At 38.6% G+C, this 18454-nt stretch overlaps 1 protein-coding gene across 1 annotated transcript in view; it reads left to right on the top strand.

Annotated features, from left to right (window-relative positions):
- Window positions 1–18454, top strand: part of LOC107590702 (caskin-2-like) — a 73729-nt gene that overhangs the window by 34117 nt on the left and 21158 nt on the right. The window contains 8 exon segments of the mRNA XM_016279606.1: window positions 7887–7938; window positions 11944–12041; window positions 12531–12676; window positions 12767–12862; window positions 15870–16055; window positions 17181–17192; window positions 18107–18215; window positions 18313–18407. Of these exon segments, the coding sequence (XP_016135092.1) occupies window positions 7887–7938; window positions 11944–12041; window positions 12531–12676; window positions 12767–12862; window positions 15870–16055; window positions 17181–17192; window positions 18107–18215; window positions 18313–18407 (794 nt within the window).

Raw genomic sequence — 18454 nt, 5'->3', positions numbered from 1 at the left:
TAAGATGCATTTTAAAATGGGGCCCCCTAAAAGCCCAAGTGGCCCCTGTCTGCCCCCCCCCCCCAGTTACTGTGGTTTAGAACCGCCCCTGCTTCTGATGTTTGTACATATTTATTTCATGCTATAACTAGTAAAGAGGAAGAGCTGATCGGTTCACATATCGCTTGAACTGAGGCAATTCTAAGTTTAGAATTCTCAGAATTCTTGCAATATGCTCTCTGTGTCCTTATTAAATCCTGCATGTTTTACAAGCGTCCTTGTAAAGAATGTGACACTGATGAGCATTTATCCATAATGTTCATACTGTAAGCCACACCGGGTGAATTACAGTGAAGTATCAATATACTGCTACATTACTGTCATTTGGATCTAGTTAGAGCCTGTAGGGCTGCATATCGGCTTCAGAATTGATCTGTGATTGTGGAGCTGATGTCAGTCACATGCTTGTCTAGGCATCTGTGTCATGATTAATTGATTACTTAATTACCAACAGAATGAAGTACAATGTAGGGGCTTTAAAACTGCTGCTTTAGTTCAATGATTATCCTCTTTTCTTGAGACCTAGACCAGCAGACTACATTAAGCACAATAGTGCCTAAATGTTAACAAGGGTCGAGAGCCTTGGTAATTAACTTCTGTGCTGTCATGGACAGGTCTAGAAAGTCAAGAGTACGCTACACAAAAACAGTGCATTTTGAAAGTGAAGTGTGTCGTTTTGTGTGTGTGTGTGTAACTAGCAGCAGCAATTGTAAATGCAAAAATAATGACTGTCCTGTGGATGTGGTATGGTCATGCATGGGGTCTTTTGGGTGTGTGCCCAATTACCCATATGGTTAATCTGGCCCACAGCCTAACTTTTCCTAATTTAATTTTTTTTAAAGAAATTCTGCTTCTTCACCATTAATAGAGGGCAATGAGGGCATCTAAATTCCATTCACCATTTGTTGCATGAAATGATGAAATCTTGATGCTACAGGTGCTTTTTTTGTCAAAGATGGAGGAGCTGGTGGCCTACCATTTGCTGGATGTTTCTCTCTTGATTTCATGCAATGAAAAGACTGAGAAGAGACAGAGAAGATACCATAGAACATAGAGTCATGGGTGTCAAATCAAGTCAAAATTTATATAGCGCTTTGTACAGTACAGAATGTTTCAAAGCTGCTTCACATTAATTGACCTGAATCAAAAACTGCAAATGTCATCAAATATGAGACAAATCCAAATTCTGATATAAAGCAGCTGTATAACTATCTTAGAAGGAAAGCAGATGATGACCAGGTGTTATCAAGCATTTAAGCACTTCACTGCCTGTGTTATAAAATATTTTTTCCCTCTATTTTTAAAAAACACCGGTATCCTGAATCTTCTACCCGAAGACAAGAGCTCAAACTCATTATACAGTGGGTGCCTATCATCAGATATAATTTTCATAGTTTTACCAAGACATCTAGTCTGATAAATTTGTTGTAAACCCATCACAGGGATACCAATTAATTTACTTGCAGTACTCATAATTTTCCTGAACATACGCTTTTGTTCCACCGTAGCATTCCCGAAACAGCAAATAATACAAAAAGTCAGTACACTTTCAATAAAAGAGTTATAAAACACCTTTAACAATGGAGGGCTAACACTAAATGACACCATCTTCCTAAGGAAATATAGTCTTTGCTGGCTCTTTTTATTCACAGCGTCAGTCCATTTATCCCACCTCAGTTTGTGATCTAAAACAACTCCAAGGTATTTATACGCTTCTACCCTCTGAATCTGGTCCCCTTTAATAATGGTCGCACTCGTTGAGGACTCTTTCCTAAAATCAATACACATTTCTTTAGTTTTTGAAACATTTAACTTGAGATTTGATACATCACACCAAGAAACAAATTCAGTTAAAAAGGGTCCATGACTGTCCTCATCCCCTCTAAGGAGACTAACCAATGCAGTATCATCTTCCTTTCCTCTTATGTGGAACACTTATCATCTTTCTAATTCCTTCCCAGGCCTGTTTAGAGTTTCCCTGTGTCATTTTAGCTCCAATTTTTTGTTTATATATGGCCTTATCTACCTTAATTTGCCTTTTAATTTCTTTTTGAATATCCCTTTTAGCTAAAATATCATGATTATAATAAGATACCTTCTTCTTATTTAATAGTTGTTTTAATTTCTTTGATACCCATGGCTTGTTGTTGCGAAATATTTTATATGTTTTTGTTGGTATAACTGACTCCACACAAAAATGTATATAATCTGAAACCACAATTGTATGAGTATCCAGATCTAGACAGTCAAAAGTTTCCCACAAAGTACACTCAAAACAACCCTGAAGGCACATAATACCCTCTTCATTCCAAATCTTAACAGTCTTTACCTGAGGTTTCTCCCTTTCAAGAAGTCTTTGATATTTAGGTCGAAGATTCACAACGTTATGATCAGATCCTCCCAGTGGTGGCAACGTAGAGGCAGAAAAAGCATCTTTAACGTTGCCATAACACTTGTCCAGTATCTTATTTTTCCTAGTGCAAACATCCACATACTGATAATAAAGTCCTCAAATTGTTTTTTAAAGAACAGTTATTAAAATAAATTTTGGCGCATCAGGAGACATAGAATCCAGTCTTTGTGCAAGTTGATATAACACATCCGAGACTTTAGCTGAATTTGCCTGAGGATGTATATAAACCACAGTAAAAAACAACTGTGGAAACTCCCGAGGAAGGTAAAAGGGTCTTAGTGAAACACTCAATAGTGCAATATCAGGAGTACAGAGAGATTCTCTCAACTGTGGTAAGCTTGACTCCTGGTATTTCAGGTCCATCCGGAAAGCTGACTCAAGGATGTCGGTCCCCTTTTTCCCCGACGTACATGAGCAGCTGGTAAAAACATGGTCTGCGCCCCAATCAGCGAGTGTCCACTCTGCCACACAGGCCATTTTTTCCAACGTGGATGGGGCGGAGGCCCACGGGTACGTGTGCTCTCCCCCAGTCGAGGAGACCGTCGCTGTGCACCTGTGTCCTGCAGCAGCCAAGACCCTAAGCTCAGATATCAGCCTCCCCTCAAAGCCGTGCAGGACCACCGCCCACCTTGCCAATAAAGCATATGCATCTGATGGCGAGGCGGCTTCCGCGCTGCACGCCATGGCAGTGCTGCAGGTTTTTCAGGCGAAGCTCCTGCAGGCAGCGGACCCCTCACAACAGAGGCCGTTAAGGATCTGCGCGCGGCGACGGACTTTGCGCTGATAGCGACGAAGCGAGCGGCCCAGGCTGTGGGCAAGGCCATGGGTTTTATGGTCATCCTTCAGAGGTACCTTTGGTTAAACCTAGCTGACCTCAACGATGCTGACCGTAAAGTGCTGCTGAATGCTCCTGTGACTCCCTCCGGCCTTTTTGGTAGCGCCGTGGAGTCCATTACTGAGCGCTTCGCGGAAGCTCAAAAGCGCGCCAAAGCCATGAGTCACGTGATGCCAAGGCGCGCTTTCCAGCAGCAGATGGCGAGATCCAGATCCTCGTCGGCACCTGGCTCTTCCCAGTGGAGAGATAACCCCAGGCCAGCGTCTGCAGCGGTGACGGCTAACGTTACTGCTCCTCGCCAGGAGTCGGATTTCCGCAGGAAGGCATGGGGTCCCGGGAGGAAACGCCACGGCCAGCGGAGGAGCCCGCGACGTGACTCTCGCCCGCCGCCGGCGGCTAAGCCGTCGTCCTGACGGTCTGAAGAGAGGAGGAGAGTGCGTGAGCGGCCCGGCTCCCAAGCGCCACAAGTTCATGTTTTCAAATGTTTGTGTGTTGGATGTTCATTCAATAAAAATGCATACATTCTCACAAAAAGAGCTATTTCCTCCTCACTCAGTCAATGCGGTGCCACTCGCCCCGCCTCAGAGCAGTGCAGAGCCGCCACCCACACACTCGCCGGCGCATCCAACGGACAAGCCGCAAAAGCCGCTATGTCAGTTCCTGAGCGCGTGGGAAGTTATTCCGGGAATTTCGCGCTGGCTACTTGGTGTCCGTTCAGGATGATAACGCTGAAACAAATCCTGGCGCAAATTCGCCCCGGGGACTGGTTTGCGTCCGTTGATTTAAAGGACGCGTACTTTCACATTCATATAGCACCGCATCACAGACGCTTTCTGAGGTTTGCTTTCGAGGGCACAGCGTACCAAGACTCTGTTCTCCCGTTCGAGCTGGCTTTGGCCCCACGCACTTTCTCAAAGTGCATGGATGCAGCACTTTCCCCCCTCAGAGCGAGCGGGATGCGCGTTCTCAACTATCTGGACGATTGGCTGATTTTAGCTCAGTCCCGGGACACGCTAGTCAGCCATATAGACATGCTGCTTCATCACTTGGAGTCCCTAGGGCTATGTGTCAACATGCAGAAGAGCATGATGGCTCAGTCTTGCTATAAGGCTTAAACAAGAATTTGAGCTCTGGTTGCTGTAGGAGACTTGGTAGCTAGCCTCTATGCAATCAGGGCTGGATTAAGCATATGGACATTTGGGCACGTACCCAGTGGCACCACATTCAGGGACTGGCACCATGCAGGGCTGCATAAATGGTTTTAAGTAGTAGGAAATGTCCAGAAACATTGCCTTATGCACACACTGAATATGCACACTACCATTCAACAGTTAGGTGTCATATAACCCTCTTTAAATGAACAGTTCACCCAAATGTGTAGATTCTGTCATCATTTGCACTCCTTTATGTTTTCTAAACTTGTATGACTTTCTTTCTTCTGCAGAGCACAAAACTGTACCATTAGGTCCAAGCTTCTCTTTTTCATAAAATGAATGTGAAGGGTGACCATGGATGTCAAGTGAGATTTCAAGGCAATATTTTGTGAAATAACTTACATTTTAGCATGTTCATAACACACAGGTATCCTATGAATGCAGAGGACTTGGAATATAGTGCACAAGACATATTAACTATTTTTATGGTGCTTTTTTTTTGGATCTTGACAACACCTGGTCCCCATCAGCTTTAAATGTAAGGAAGAGAGCAGCTCGGACATTCTGCTAAACGTCTCGTTTTGTGTTCCTCTCAATTTTGAACAACATGGGTCAGTGAATGATTTCAAGATTTTAATTTTTGGGTGAACTAATCCTTTAAAAGGCTATAAACTGTATAGCAACACAATGCCAGGGATTTCAGTTCATTTTAAGCATTGCTTGGTGAGAAGTCTCATTATGCTCGGAGGAAGAATTTGATTTCAGCATTTTGCCATGACAGATGATGGATTACATCATCTTAACCTTTAACCTCTTGTAGATTTTCAAGTCTTACACACTCTGAAACACCCCAGCTGGGTCTTTTGAAACATAAAGCTGTGAATAAACTGAATGCATTATTGAAAGAGGATCCAAGGGGAAGATTAGTATTAAAGAATGTTTGAAGCACAGGAGATTTTCTGTACTCGTGAGCAGGGGCTGGGCAACACTGATTGTTATTGTCATGGTTAAGGTCAAGGTTTCCATAGCAACAGGCACCAATGAGGTTGCAATGATAATCAAATGAATAATTTATCACATGGAAGGATTATGACCATGTTCCAAAACACCCCATGGTGTGCGACTGTATGGGTGCCAGCGTGTGAATGTATACAAAATGTATGTTTCTCCCCCCAACTTCCTAATTTATCATGATACCATCATTATGGTTACTAAAGAGACATTGCATAGCAACTTCAGGTGAGGTGTTACCATGGTATTTCTGTCACATTCTCTAATTAGCATCACAGTGACATTGAGTTGTCATGGAAATGCTTGTTTGCATTTTTCTCATTGCATTCTGTTGTCTTTCTGAAGGTGACTTAGATTGAATGTCTGGGAGTGTGTTTGTAGAAAATGAGATGCGTAATTAGTTAGTTTATTAAATGTGCAATAATTACATATCTATTAATTTACCTTTTTCAAGAGATAATTTTGAATAGGGAAATTAATTAATGCCTCATCCTCACCAAGGCATTAGCATAATTGATTATGCTGTGATCAGTGAGAATGAATAATAATAATAATATCATTTATGCATTATGAATAGCTTCTTAAGCATGTTTAGTGGAATAAGACTATTATTAAGGTTAAATGAACAGCACACACACACACACAGTTTGTTTATTTCACCAGTGATATTTTCCTGTATTATAAATTTCTCTCTTTCTGTCTGTCTCTACACCCCATCCCATGTCTCACCCTCTGAGAAAGCTGCCATCTGGACCACTTTCATTTAGCACACATACACACACAACAACACACATGTATACATCTGGAGATTAATATATTGAGCCATATACATTTGATGGAAATACCAGCAAATATGGTGTGGCTCATAACCAGCTGTGATTAAACAGTTTTGCTTGAGTATAATGAATGGAAACTCTACCTGTTGGCTTTGACTGAGAGGAATCCCCTCTGTGACTGATCCATGTCTCGCTTTGACCTTACTCCTCGAGATAATAGTGGGAAAGTACTTTATACGTGCTAATTAGGCTTCTGCATCCAAGTATGAAATCATTCAGAACAGAATTAAGAATGCTTTTTAAATTCAAGTACATTCATATAACTTATGTATTTATTATTATGTGATTTTAGTAAAATTTCAGCATGAAACAGTAATAATTTGATATATTTTCAGCATTTCAAGTATTGCCAACATTCGGTTTATATGCACCAGTGGTGTGCGGTGGTGTTCTGAAATGAGGAGGCAAAGTCCTTTAAAAAAAATAAAAATTCTAATGTAAATTCCTGTCCCAGTCACATGTTATTGGTTAAATAAACATTACTTACACTACCAGAAAAACAACAACAACAACAAAACCTTATGTTCAGCTATTCTTTTTAATAGTTAACTTTTAATTATTTTTTAATTTTTCGGTTCATAAGTCCTCAAAGCTCAGTAAATATTGGTCACAGACCATATACAGTAAATGAACATACTTTCCAGAAGGCCAACAATTCACTAAAAATGTTTTTTTTTATTGGTCTTGTGAAGTATTCTAATTTGTTGAGATAATGAATTGGTGGGTTTTTGTTACATGTGAGCCAAAATCATCACAATTAAAAGAACCAAACACTTAAACTATTTCGGTCTGTGTGTATTGAATTTATTGAATACACGAGTTTCACAATTTGAGTTGAATTACTGAAATAAATGAACTTTTCCATGACATTCTAATTTATTGAGATGCACCTGTATATCTAAGTGTGTGAGTTCTTTACTTACTTTTTTAAAATGAGTCTTCCCATTAACGCCATTATATTGTTCATTCAGACTGATTCACAAATGCATAACGCGCATGAATACAAGAGGCGGGGTCACTGTTGGACAATGTTTCATTAGAAAAACGAGTGATTTATACACTTTTTAATGTTATATTTTGTAATATTGGCTGTTTTATTTTTGTACTACGATTTTTTTTTTCTCATCCAATATTTTGAGGTGACTCTGCCTCCCTTGCCTACTTGGAGGAAACACCCCTGATTTGCACATCATATGGTGTATTTCCAGAAACATTAAATTATATTAAATTATCTATGTTTAAAATGCAATTTACAGATTTAGTATTATATTTATTGGTTATATTTTATTTTATATAACAAAGTGTAAGAACACTTCATAAAAAACAATATTATACTAATATTATACTAGCAGTATTTTACTAGTATAATATTGTTACATACAGTATAACAATATTATACTGGTAAATTATATTTATAGTAGCACCAGTCATATTAATAAATTATTATTATTTAATAATAACAATAAATTATAACATTATTAATAATAATTTAATTAAGAACATTTTTGTTAGTTTAACAAACGTGTCAGTTTGGCCAGGTTAATTAAACATCTAATAATAATCTATTGTTCAAAAATGTTTTCTGTTTTCTCCTGCAGAGCTCTTGGGTGCTGCTAAAAAAGTGAATGTGAATTTTCAGGACACAGACGGGTGAGTTTCATCTGTACTACAATGAAAATGTACACACACACACACACACACACACGTTTACTTAGCTATCTAAATGGGGACATTCCATAGGCGTAATGGTTTTTATACTGTACAAACTGTATATTCTATCACCCTACACCTAAACCTAGCCCTTACAGGAAACTTTCTGCATTTTTACAATAAAAAAACAACAACTTTGTTTACTTTATTTTTATACCAGTTTTACAAATGAGGACATCCCCAAAGGGAGGTTTTTTAAGATTTTGTCAGGTTTAGCTCACTTTTGGGTACAAATGTGTCCCCAAAATATGGTTAAGTAGGCACACACACACACACACTTTATCATTATCAATTAAATTAAGTTGTGATCAGCTGATGTGGACTTTTCAAAGGCCACTGCCTATTAAAGTCAACAGGAAACAATATTTGCAGCCAATGTTCCCTCAAATTTTTTTTTTCTTGCTGAGCACACATTTTCTGTATTGGGTGAATATTTTGGCCACCTGAGCAAAAACATTCCTGTAAAGCGCACACACAAAAAAAGTGTGTAACTTTCAACTTTAATGTGCTATTTATATTTGATTTGACCCTTGATGTAACTAAATTATGCACATTTTAGGTTACCTTAGAAAATGAAGCTCAAGAATTCCCTTTTTGAGGTCAATTATTATTAGACTTATAATATAATATTATGTAATCTTTTATTTATATATAATCTAATCTTCTCGTGTGTGTTTTCGTGACAAAACGGGACCGGATAGAGTCGTTGGGTGACAGAGTTGTTGTCAGCTCGTGTAGTGTGTTTCCCCAAGGCCAGTTGCGGATAATTTACATAGTGTCACGCAGTGTGAACATCACAACGACTTCAAGACAGACAACAAGTCAAGTAGTCTGAACAGCAGTAGTCTTTAAACTCCAGTGGTGTGAACTTGCCTTTAGGGGGAACATTGTTTGCAAGTGAAAGGGCATTTTTTATTAATTGTATTCATTAGCAATTGATTGGATTCTGAAAAGAATGAACTTTTGTATGAATTCTCAAGATTCCTACAGTGCAGAATACAGGTGTGTTGTTATTAGAATGCTGCAGTGTATTAGAGTAAGTGTGTGTGTGTGTGTGTGTGTGTACACATGTGGCTTGGGGCTCTGGCAGAGAAAAATCTCTTACTCATGGAAGTAGGTCATAGCCTCCTGCTCAGTTAGGCAGTGAGGGATCGGATGAGGGATCGGAGTAAATTGGCAGAGTTGAGCTGCAATGAAGACCGATTAGGGACTCTCTAAAAAGTTACAGAGGAGGCTGAAAGCACTTGGGCTGGAAAAAAGAACTAAAAAAAAAGATATTTAGACCACATAATAAGAGCAGGCCTAGACACAGGCCTACACACAGATTCACCTGAAGAATTTCTGCAGAATAATAATGCCTGTCATTCACTACCAGTTTCTGTTTTCTACAAATCATCTCCCCCGAGTTTGTTTTTCCTTATTTAATTGCAATATTAAATACATGTTTAATATATGCTGTTCAATGTAAATATGAATATTTTTGGCTCTTCTGATAATGCATTTAGCTACCAGCATGGGTGACATTTAACGAGTCGAAAGAAAAAAAAAATATTTCTCAGAAAAGTCTGATATAAGACGGATATAAGTATCAAAACAAAAAATGCACTACCGTATTACATGCCATCAAAGCAGTCAATACAGCACAGTCAAAAATAACTTAAAGAGGTTGCCCACATTCTTTTATTTATATATAATCTAATCTTCTCGTGTGTGTTTTCGTGACAAAACGGGACCGGATAGAGTCGTTGGGTGACAGAGTTGTTGTCAGCTCGTGTAGTGTGTGTCCCCAAGGCCAGTTGCGGATAATTTACATAGTGTCACGCAGTGTGAACATCACAACGACTTCAAGACAGACAACAAGTCAAGTAGTCTGAACAGCAGTAGTCTTTAAACTCCAGTGGTGTGAACTTGCCTTTAGGGGGAACATTGTTTGCAAGTGAAAGGGCATTTTTTATTAATTGTATTCATTAGCAATTGATTGGATTCTGAAAAGAATGAACTTTTGTATGAATTCTCAAGATTCCTACAGTGCAGAATACAGGTGTGTTGTTATTAGAATGCTGCAGTGTATTAGAGTAAGTGTGTGTGTGTGTGTGTGTGTGTACACATGTGGCTTGGGGCTCTGGCAGAGAAAAATCTCTTACTCATGGAAGTAGGTCATAGCCTCCTGCTCAGTTAGGCAGTGAGGGATCGGATGAGGGATCGGAGTAAATTGGCAGAGTTGAGCTGCAATGAAGACCGATTAGGGACTCTCTAAAAAGTTACAGAGGAGGCTGAAAGCACTTGGGCTGGAAAAAAGAACTAAAAAAAAAGATATTTAGACCACATAATAAGAGCAGGCCTAGACACAGGCCTACACACAGATTCACCTGAAGAATTTCTGCAGAATAATAATGCCTGTCATTCACTACCAGTTTCTGTTTTCTACAAATCATCTCCCCCGAGTTTGTTTTTCCTTATTTAATTGCATATTAAATACGTTTAATATATGCTGTTCAATGTAAATATGAATATTTTTGGCTCTTCTGATTTTGGCTCTTCTCTGGCTCTCTCTGCATTTAGCTACCAGCATGGGTGACATTTAACGAGTCGAAAAAAAAAAAAATCTTTCTCAGAAAAGTCTGATATAAGACGGATATAAGTATCAAAACAAAAAATGCACTACCGTATTACATGCCATCAAAGCAGTCAATACAGCACAGTCAAAAATAACTTAAAGAGGTTGCCCACATTTGACTAAACTGTGGACTAGCTTTGACTCTTGCTGCTGATTTGAATGGTGATGCTTCCCGTTTTAATTGTCTGTTGATTGCCTTTCCTTTTTAACCAGACATGTGCACAATGCTTTTCTGATTTTCATTGAAATTTTCACTTTTTTTCTGGTTGCCAAATCCAGTCACTTGAAATGTGTCTATTTTGGACTCGTTGCACCAAACAGATGCTAACACTGTTACTGACAGCTACCACACAAAATTTGATCATAGCAGTGAGGTTTTGGCCAATTGTATCATTAAAGTATGATATAAAAATGTATGACTGAATTAAAAAAAAAATCTTTAAAATGTGCAATGATCACTATTTCATCAAAATGTCTAGCTATCAGAGTGTTTTTGATGCAACCAGCAGTCAATTTTATTAAAAAGGATTTAACCTATTTTAGATACCTATATTGTAGGTCCCAATTGTGCTTCTATTTTAAACACACAGTATTTCTAACAGCTAAAAGACACCATGCTGTGGTATACAAGTTCTGAGATAAAAAAAGTTTAAATTATGAGATACTAAGTCATAATTCTGGGATAAAAGTCGAAATTATAACATAGATTGAAATTTTAAAGAAAAGGTCAAAAAAGAAGAGTTTGTTTTTGTCATAATTATGACTTCATAGAAATTATGACAAAAATTCTAAATGATAAGATACTATTTGTTTTTAATTTAGACTATAATTTAGACTCTAAGTCATAATTGTGACTGTTTATGTCATAATTTTGACTCAAGTCATAATTTGTCTCATAATTATGGCTTTCTATATCATAATTAGGATTTACCAAAGAATGTTTTATTTTTGTCTCATAATTATGGCTTTCTATCATAATTAGGATTTACCAAAGAATGTTATTTTTCTTGTACGGCAAGAATGGGCTTTAATGATTATTTGAGATAGAATGGGTTAATTTAATTTCTCACAATTGCACTCAACTCTTTTTGTAACAATGACTTCTTGTATTAAATTTGATATTATGATCTGGTCTTTCTCATTATAATGTGAGCCAATGAAAGGTACAGTTACTTTTCTCATATTCTTATGCCAAACGATTTCTCCTACTTTCATACCTTATATTGTTTACATCTATTCCACAGGTTTCCCTCCAGAAACCTAAACAGATTCTATATGTCACTAGAAATGGTTAATGCATTATGTGTTTGTGTGCTTTTGTTTTATAGGTTATCTGCCCTGCATCATGCTGCTCTTAATGGTAATGTGGAGCTGATTTCACTGTTACTCGAGTCGCAAGCTGTCGTTGACATCAAAGACCAGAAAGGTACAAACACACACAGCACCACATACACATGCAGATGTATTGAGTCTTTTTAGTAGTAACGGTCTCATATGTACAGTATGTATTTACTTAATATGCAGATTAATCAATTATCAAAATAGTTCTCACTTAAAATTACTGTTTTCTATTTGAATATATTTTAAAATATAATATATGCCTCTGATGGCAAAGCAGTCATTAAATCATTTAATATGCTGATTTGCTGCTCAAGAAACATTTTTTATTCAATGCTGAAAACAGTTTTGCTGTGTAATATTTTTGTGGAAACCATCATACATTTTTATATGATTCTTTGATGAATAAAAAGTTCAAAAATAACAGCATTTATTTGAAATAAAAAACGTTTGTAATGTTACAAATGTCTTTACTGTCACTTTTGATCAATTTAATGTGTCCTTTGATGAATAAAAGTATTAATTTCTTTAAAAAAGGGTATATGTTTCTCATTCAAACTCTTCACTTTTTCTGAAGGGATGCGGCCCTTACATTATGCTGCTTGGCAGGGCAAGTGTGAGCCCATGAAAATGCTGCTCAAGGCGGGGTCATCAGTCAACAGCCAATCAGATGAGGGACAGATCCCTTTACATCTCTCATCACAACATGGCCATTATGAAGGAGTGAGTATACACACATAAACAATCAGAGTCATGCTGTACACACACACACATATTCACTGTAGGGTACTGTGTGTGTGTGTGTGTCTGCAGAGCGAGATGCTGCTCCAACATCAGTCAAACCCCTGCCTCAGAGACCACGCTGGGAAAACCCCTCTAGACTTGGCCTGCGAATTTGGACGAGTCACGGTCAGTTATGCTGTGTTTGTGTCTGTGTCTGTCTGCACGTACACGGGGGTTTGTGATAGATAGATGAGAAGCGGTGCTCCCCTGTGGGATTGTGGGAACTACACCTCTTCTCACGTTCTCAGCCAAATGCAGGAAACCCACATGTACTCACAGCTGGTTTTTAAGAGATTCTTCCATAACAGTTTATTCTAACTTGTTTTTTAAAGGGACAGTTCCCCAGATATTAATATTGTGAAAAAAAGACTTAAAATTCAGTCTGTTCCTCACATAAACCTATCAGCTTTAGAAGTATTGCACTACATATGAGTCCATATATGAATTTATGAGTTTATGATACTTTTTTGGTATTTTGGCATCACTTTGAAGCTTAAAAGCCTTCTTTTGTGTTCTAAAAGAAATAAATCCATGGATTTGGAGGGTACGTCACCGAGGAAACTAGCCCTTTCTGGTTTTGTTTTATTTGTCATATTAAATAATTTCTTTCACTTAAAAAGGCCATGGATTGTTTTATGTTTAAGTTGTTGTATATCTATAATGTTCTATTTTTGCCAGATACTGAATTAGATCACTCCCTCTCTCCAAAATATCTTGCTCCAAAAACATGTCAGCCTACCTGAATGCTCAAAGTGGCTGACAGGTGGTAAGCACCTCAAAGTGTTCTGATTGGCTAAACAGTAGCGATCAAATTTCTTTTTGATGAAGATTAAAGCCGTCACAGAGACATGCGTGATATCTCGAAGATACTTATTTCAGTGTTATTTGTCAGGTAGTAGGTACTTTTACTGCATGATGATCCATAAAAATATATTTACAGCACCATTTACTGATAAAATATTTTTAACAGTGTAAAATATAAAGATTTAATATGTTATATAATATAAGGCACACTTTTATAGTTGAATTCTGAGTGATTTGAGGTTTGTGGGCTGCATTTGTGGCCAACATTTAATCAAACCATTTTCCTACAGTTCCTAACATTTTTTTGGACATATACGGTACATACTGTATATACATTGAGATTGAGAATAATAATTGTATATTTATGTACAGATTTTGTGCATAATGACAACCTCATGTTGTCACGATTCACACTGGGAGCACGGGAACGAAGGAGCGAGGAGACGAGGAGTAGTGCAAGTTCATCAGATCAGGCACAGGGAGCTCAGGGGCCATGGCAGAGCAGGTAGACTAGGAAGCCATGGCGTTGCAGGCAGTTCAGGAGGCCATGGCGGAGCAGACAGTTCAGGAGGCCATGGTGGAGCAGACAGTTCAGGAGGCCATGGCGGAGCAGACAGTTCAGGAGGCCATGGCGGAGCAGGCAGTTCAGGAGGCCATGGCGGAGCAGGCAGTTCAGGAGTCCATGGCTCCAAACTCAGGGACTGGGCTAAACTCAGGGAATAGAACCCTCTCTGTGCTAAACTCGGGAACTGGAGCCCTCCGTGGGCTAAACTCGGGAACTGGAGCCCTCCGTGGGCTAAACTCGGGGACAGGAGCCCTCACTGGGCTGGATTCGGGGGCTGGAGCCAACACTGGTGCGAGCTCTGGGGCTGGAACCGACACTGGAGTGAGCCTAGGGACTAGAACCAACCGTCTTCTCCTTCTTAAATTCCCATTTATGTTCGGGGTGAAAGGCGTAGGGCTAAACTCAGGGAATAGAACCCTCTCTGTGCTAAACTCGGGAACTGGAGCCCTCCGTGGGCTAAACTCGGGGACAGGAGCCCTCACTGGGCTGGATTCGGGGGCTGGAGCCAACACTGGTGCGAGCTCTGGGGCTGGAGCCGACACTGGAGTGAGCCTAGGGACTAGAACCAACCGTCTTCTCCTTCTTAAATTCCCATTTATGTTCGGGGTGAAAGGCGTTGTCGGCGGACTTGACAATGCCACAGACGGCAGGCTTGACTTCGGAACGGCTGGCGGGCTGGAGAGAGCCGCAGCCGGTGGGCTTGACTGAGGAACCGCCAGCAGGCTTAGGAATGCCGTGGCCGGCGGGCTTGACACCGAAGCGGCTGACGGGCTTAACTTCGGAGCGGCCGGCGGGCTGGTTCTGGTTCGGGGCTGAACGCTCTCCAGACACTGGAGGATCCATTCCCTCCAGCTCAGTCCTGTGGCGTCTGGGAGGTCCGCGGGGCGATAGCGATCCAGAACAGAGAGTTGAGCATGGCATCGTCCAGCGCTGTTTTTGCGGCGATCTTGCTGAACTCCCATGCATACTCCACGAAGGGGAGATCTCTGTGGGCTAGGGCGATAAAGCGAGCGGCTACTTCCATGCCCCGGGGAGAAACACACAGGAAAACAAAAGACTTTAAAAATGACAAGGGGCGCCGCTTACTGTCCTTGTCCGCTGTTCTGTCACGATTCACACTGGGAGCACAGGAACGAAGGAGCGAGGAGTAGTGCAAGTTCCAACAGTCTTTAATGAAAACCAAGCTGGGAGCACAGGAAACACGGGAAACATGGAGTGACGTTCACAAAATGACATATGCAATACCAGACGAAGAACTAAGAACCGGGAACACTTTAAATACACAGGAGCAAATGAAGATAATTAGTAACAGATGGAACTAATAGAACTAATCAGGGAACATAATGGGAACAGGAAACAGGAAGACCAAATAAGGACATAAGGAAACACTTGGGGAGCAAAACACACAAAACACGGAACGGGGTCTAACACATGTTGTTCTAAACCTGTATGATTTTTTTTCTTCTGCAGAACACACTCACACACTCAAATATATTTTGAAGTTGTTGGTCCCCATTGACTTCCTTAGCATTTTTTCAATGGGGATTAGCAACTTTGATTACCAAAATATATTTTATATTCAGCAGAAGAGAGAAACTCATACAGGTCTGAAACAGCTTGAAGGTGAGCAAATGATTACAGAATAATTATTTATTTTGATTTTCATTTTGGGTGAACTATCCCTTTAAATAAATAAATAATTTTGCACACCTGTGTAAATTGTGTTTGTACAGTATGCATGCATCTTTTCTGTGTGTTGTACAGGTGGTGCAGTTGCTCCTGAACAGTAACATGTGTGCTGCTATGTTAGAACCGAAGCCCTCCGATCCCAATGGCATCAGCCCACTCCATTTGGCTGCCAAGAATGGACATATCGAGACCATCAAGTAGGTGCTCACTGGACTTTATTTTTCTGCACTTTATTTCAACATATGCACTGAAGCTTTAACAGTGGGAAAGTCATCATTTAGGTTACATCTTACATACATAAAAGGTTACATACATAGGCTGGTGCAGTTCACATGAGCACATTATTATAAAAGTGCTCAAATGTTGCACATGTAATTTGGCGTGTATTAGAACTTAAATCTCAAACTATCCACTGAAGTGATTAGAACAGATTTATCATCTATATTTTGAGTATCATGAATTCTTGTCTTACTATGACTTTTATTTTTGATGAACAATTATTTATATTATTTTGAGGACCATAAACACTTTTTGCATTGTGGCATTCCTTTGATGATAATCAAACACATTTCCCTCCTGTAGTTTTTATTAATGTTAAATAAAATATATATGTATTTATCATAGCAGTACTTGTTGTACTGCCTTTATTGACTTTAATCAAAATGAATGTATTAAATATCATTTTTAAAACCTTACTACATTTCTACAAAGATTTTTTTTAGATTCTTCACAATTTGGACTCACATGACTTCTGTATATGAACACAATTTTATGTAGAATATACATTACGGTTAAAAAAAAGTCTGGGGCCGGTAAGTTTTTTTTTTTAAAAGAAATTAATACAATGAGATTTAATAAGATTCATTCAGTTCAGCACAGATTTGTAATTTGACAAAAAGTGACAGTAAAGACTTTTACAAAACTGCTGTTCTGATAAACTTTCTATTCATCAAAGAATCCTGAAAATAATATGTATCATGATTTCCAATTGAATTTTCAATTCAAATAGAAAGCAGTTTTTACTTAATATCCTAATGATTTTTGGCATAAAAAAAAATCTATAATTTGGGCCCGTACAATGTATTGTTGGCTATTGCTACAAATATACCCATGTGACTTATGACTGGTTTTGTGGTCTAGGGTCACATATTGTGTGTGATGTCCAAAATTAACTTTATGCCACATTTGCCAATGGTATGTATTCATAAAAATAATTAAAAAAAGGCTACCATTCAAACATTTGGAGTCGCAATTAAAGAAGTCTCTTATGCTCACCAAGACTGCATTATTTTGATAAAGAAAATACAGTAAAAACAGGAAAACCAGTCATAAGGGTCAAATGTTTTAATTGATATTTATACATAATATAAAAGCTGAATAAATAAGCTAACCATTGATGTATGGTTTGTTAGGATAGGACAATATTTGGCCGAGATACACCTATTTGAAAATCTGGAATCTGAGGGTGCAAAAAATCTAAATACTGAGAAAATCACCTTTAAAGTTGTCCAAATGAAGTTCTTAGCAATGCATATTACTAATCAGTAAGTTCTAACAATTAAGTTTTGATATATTTACGGCAAGAAATTTACAAAATATCTTCATGGAACATGATCTTTACTTAATATCCTAGTGATTTTGCATTAAAGAATAATCGATAATTTTGACCCATACAATGTTTTTTTGGCTATTGCTAAAAATATACCCAAGCGACTTAAGACTTGAATTTTCAGCAATCATTACTCTAGTCTTCAGTTTCACACGATCCTTCAGAAATCATTTTAATATGCTGATTTGTTGCTTAAGAAACATTTCTTATCAAGTTTGTTAACAGTTACTTTTTGTGGAACTGTGATACGTTTTTTCAAGTTCAAAAAAGTTCAAATAAGCAGCATTTATTTTAAATTGAAAATGTGTTAACATTTTAAATGTCTTTACTGTCACTTTTGGTAACCTTGCTGAGCAAAAGTAGTAATTTCTTTCAGAAGAAAAAAAAAAAAATCTTACTGACCACAAAGTTTTGAACTCTGTCACTGTGACAGTGGAATTAGGCAAACCTTAGGCATCTAACATGAACCTTTAATCTTAATACTTCACTAAGATAAAAGTTTTTAGAAGAAACAACAATAGAAGTGTCATAACAGATGTCTTCTAGGTTGCATGTGTTTGATTTGAAACATAACCAGCCAGCTCTGCTTTATTTATTCACTAAAGACAACTTTTATATGCATTTGGCACTTGTTGAGTGTAAATTTTGGTCCCTGGTTGTGTTTACATTATGTACCATGTGAATGTTTTATCTGTCTCTCCAGAGTGGTATCAGTGCCGGGGTGAGGAACACATTTTGTCAGACAGCGCTGGATATTGTTAACCAGTTCACCACTACCCAAGCCAGCAAGGAAATCAAACAGATGCTGAGAGGTACAATGGGAGAGAGTTTCTGAAAACACAAATTCACATAGAAATGTCCAAGGCTTTCTAAATTCACTGGTATCTCTGTGTGTATTCCTGCATATAGATGCATCAGCTGCCATGCAAGTGAGGGCTCTGAAGGATTACTGCAACAACTATGACCTGACAAGCCTCAATATTAAAGCAGGCGACATCATCACGGTAAAGAAGTAATTCTTGAACATTAACAATGTAGCAAGGTGTGTATT

The sequence above is a fragment of the Sinocyclocheilus grahami genome, unplaced genomic scaffold, assembly GCF_001515645.1.
Source record: "Sinocyclocheilus grahami isolate Dianchi unplaced genomic scaffold, SAMN03320097.WGS_v1.1 scaffold132.1, whole genome shotgun sequence".
NCBI lineage: Eukaryota > Metazoa > Chordata > Actinopteri > Cypriniformes > Cyprinidae > Sinocyclocheilus > Sinocyclocheilus grahami.
The sequence above is the reverse complement of the archived record's forward strand: the minus strand, read 5'-3'. Positions and strand labels throughout refer to the sequence as shown.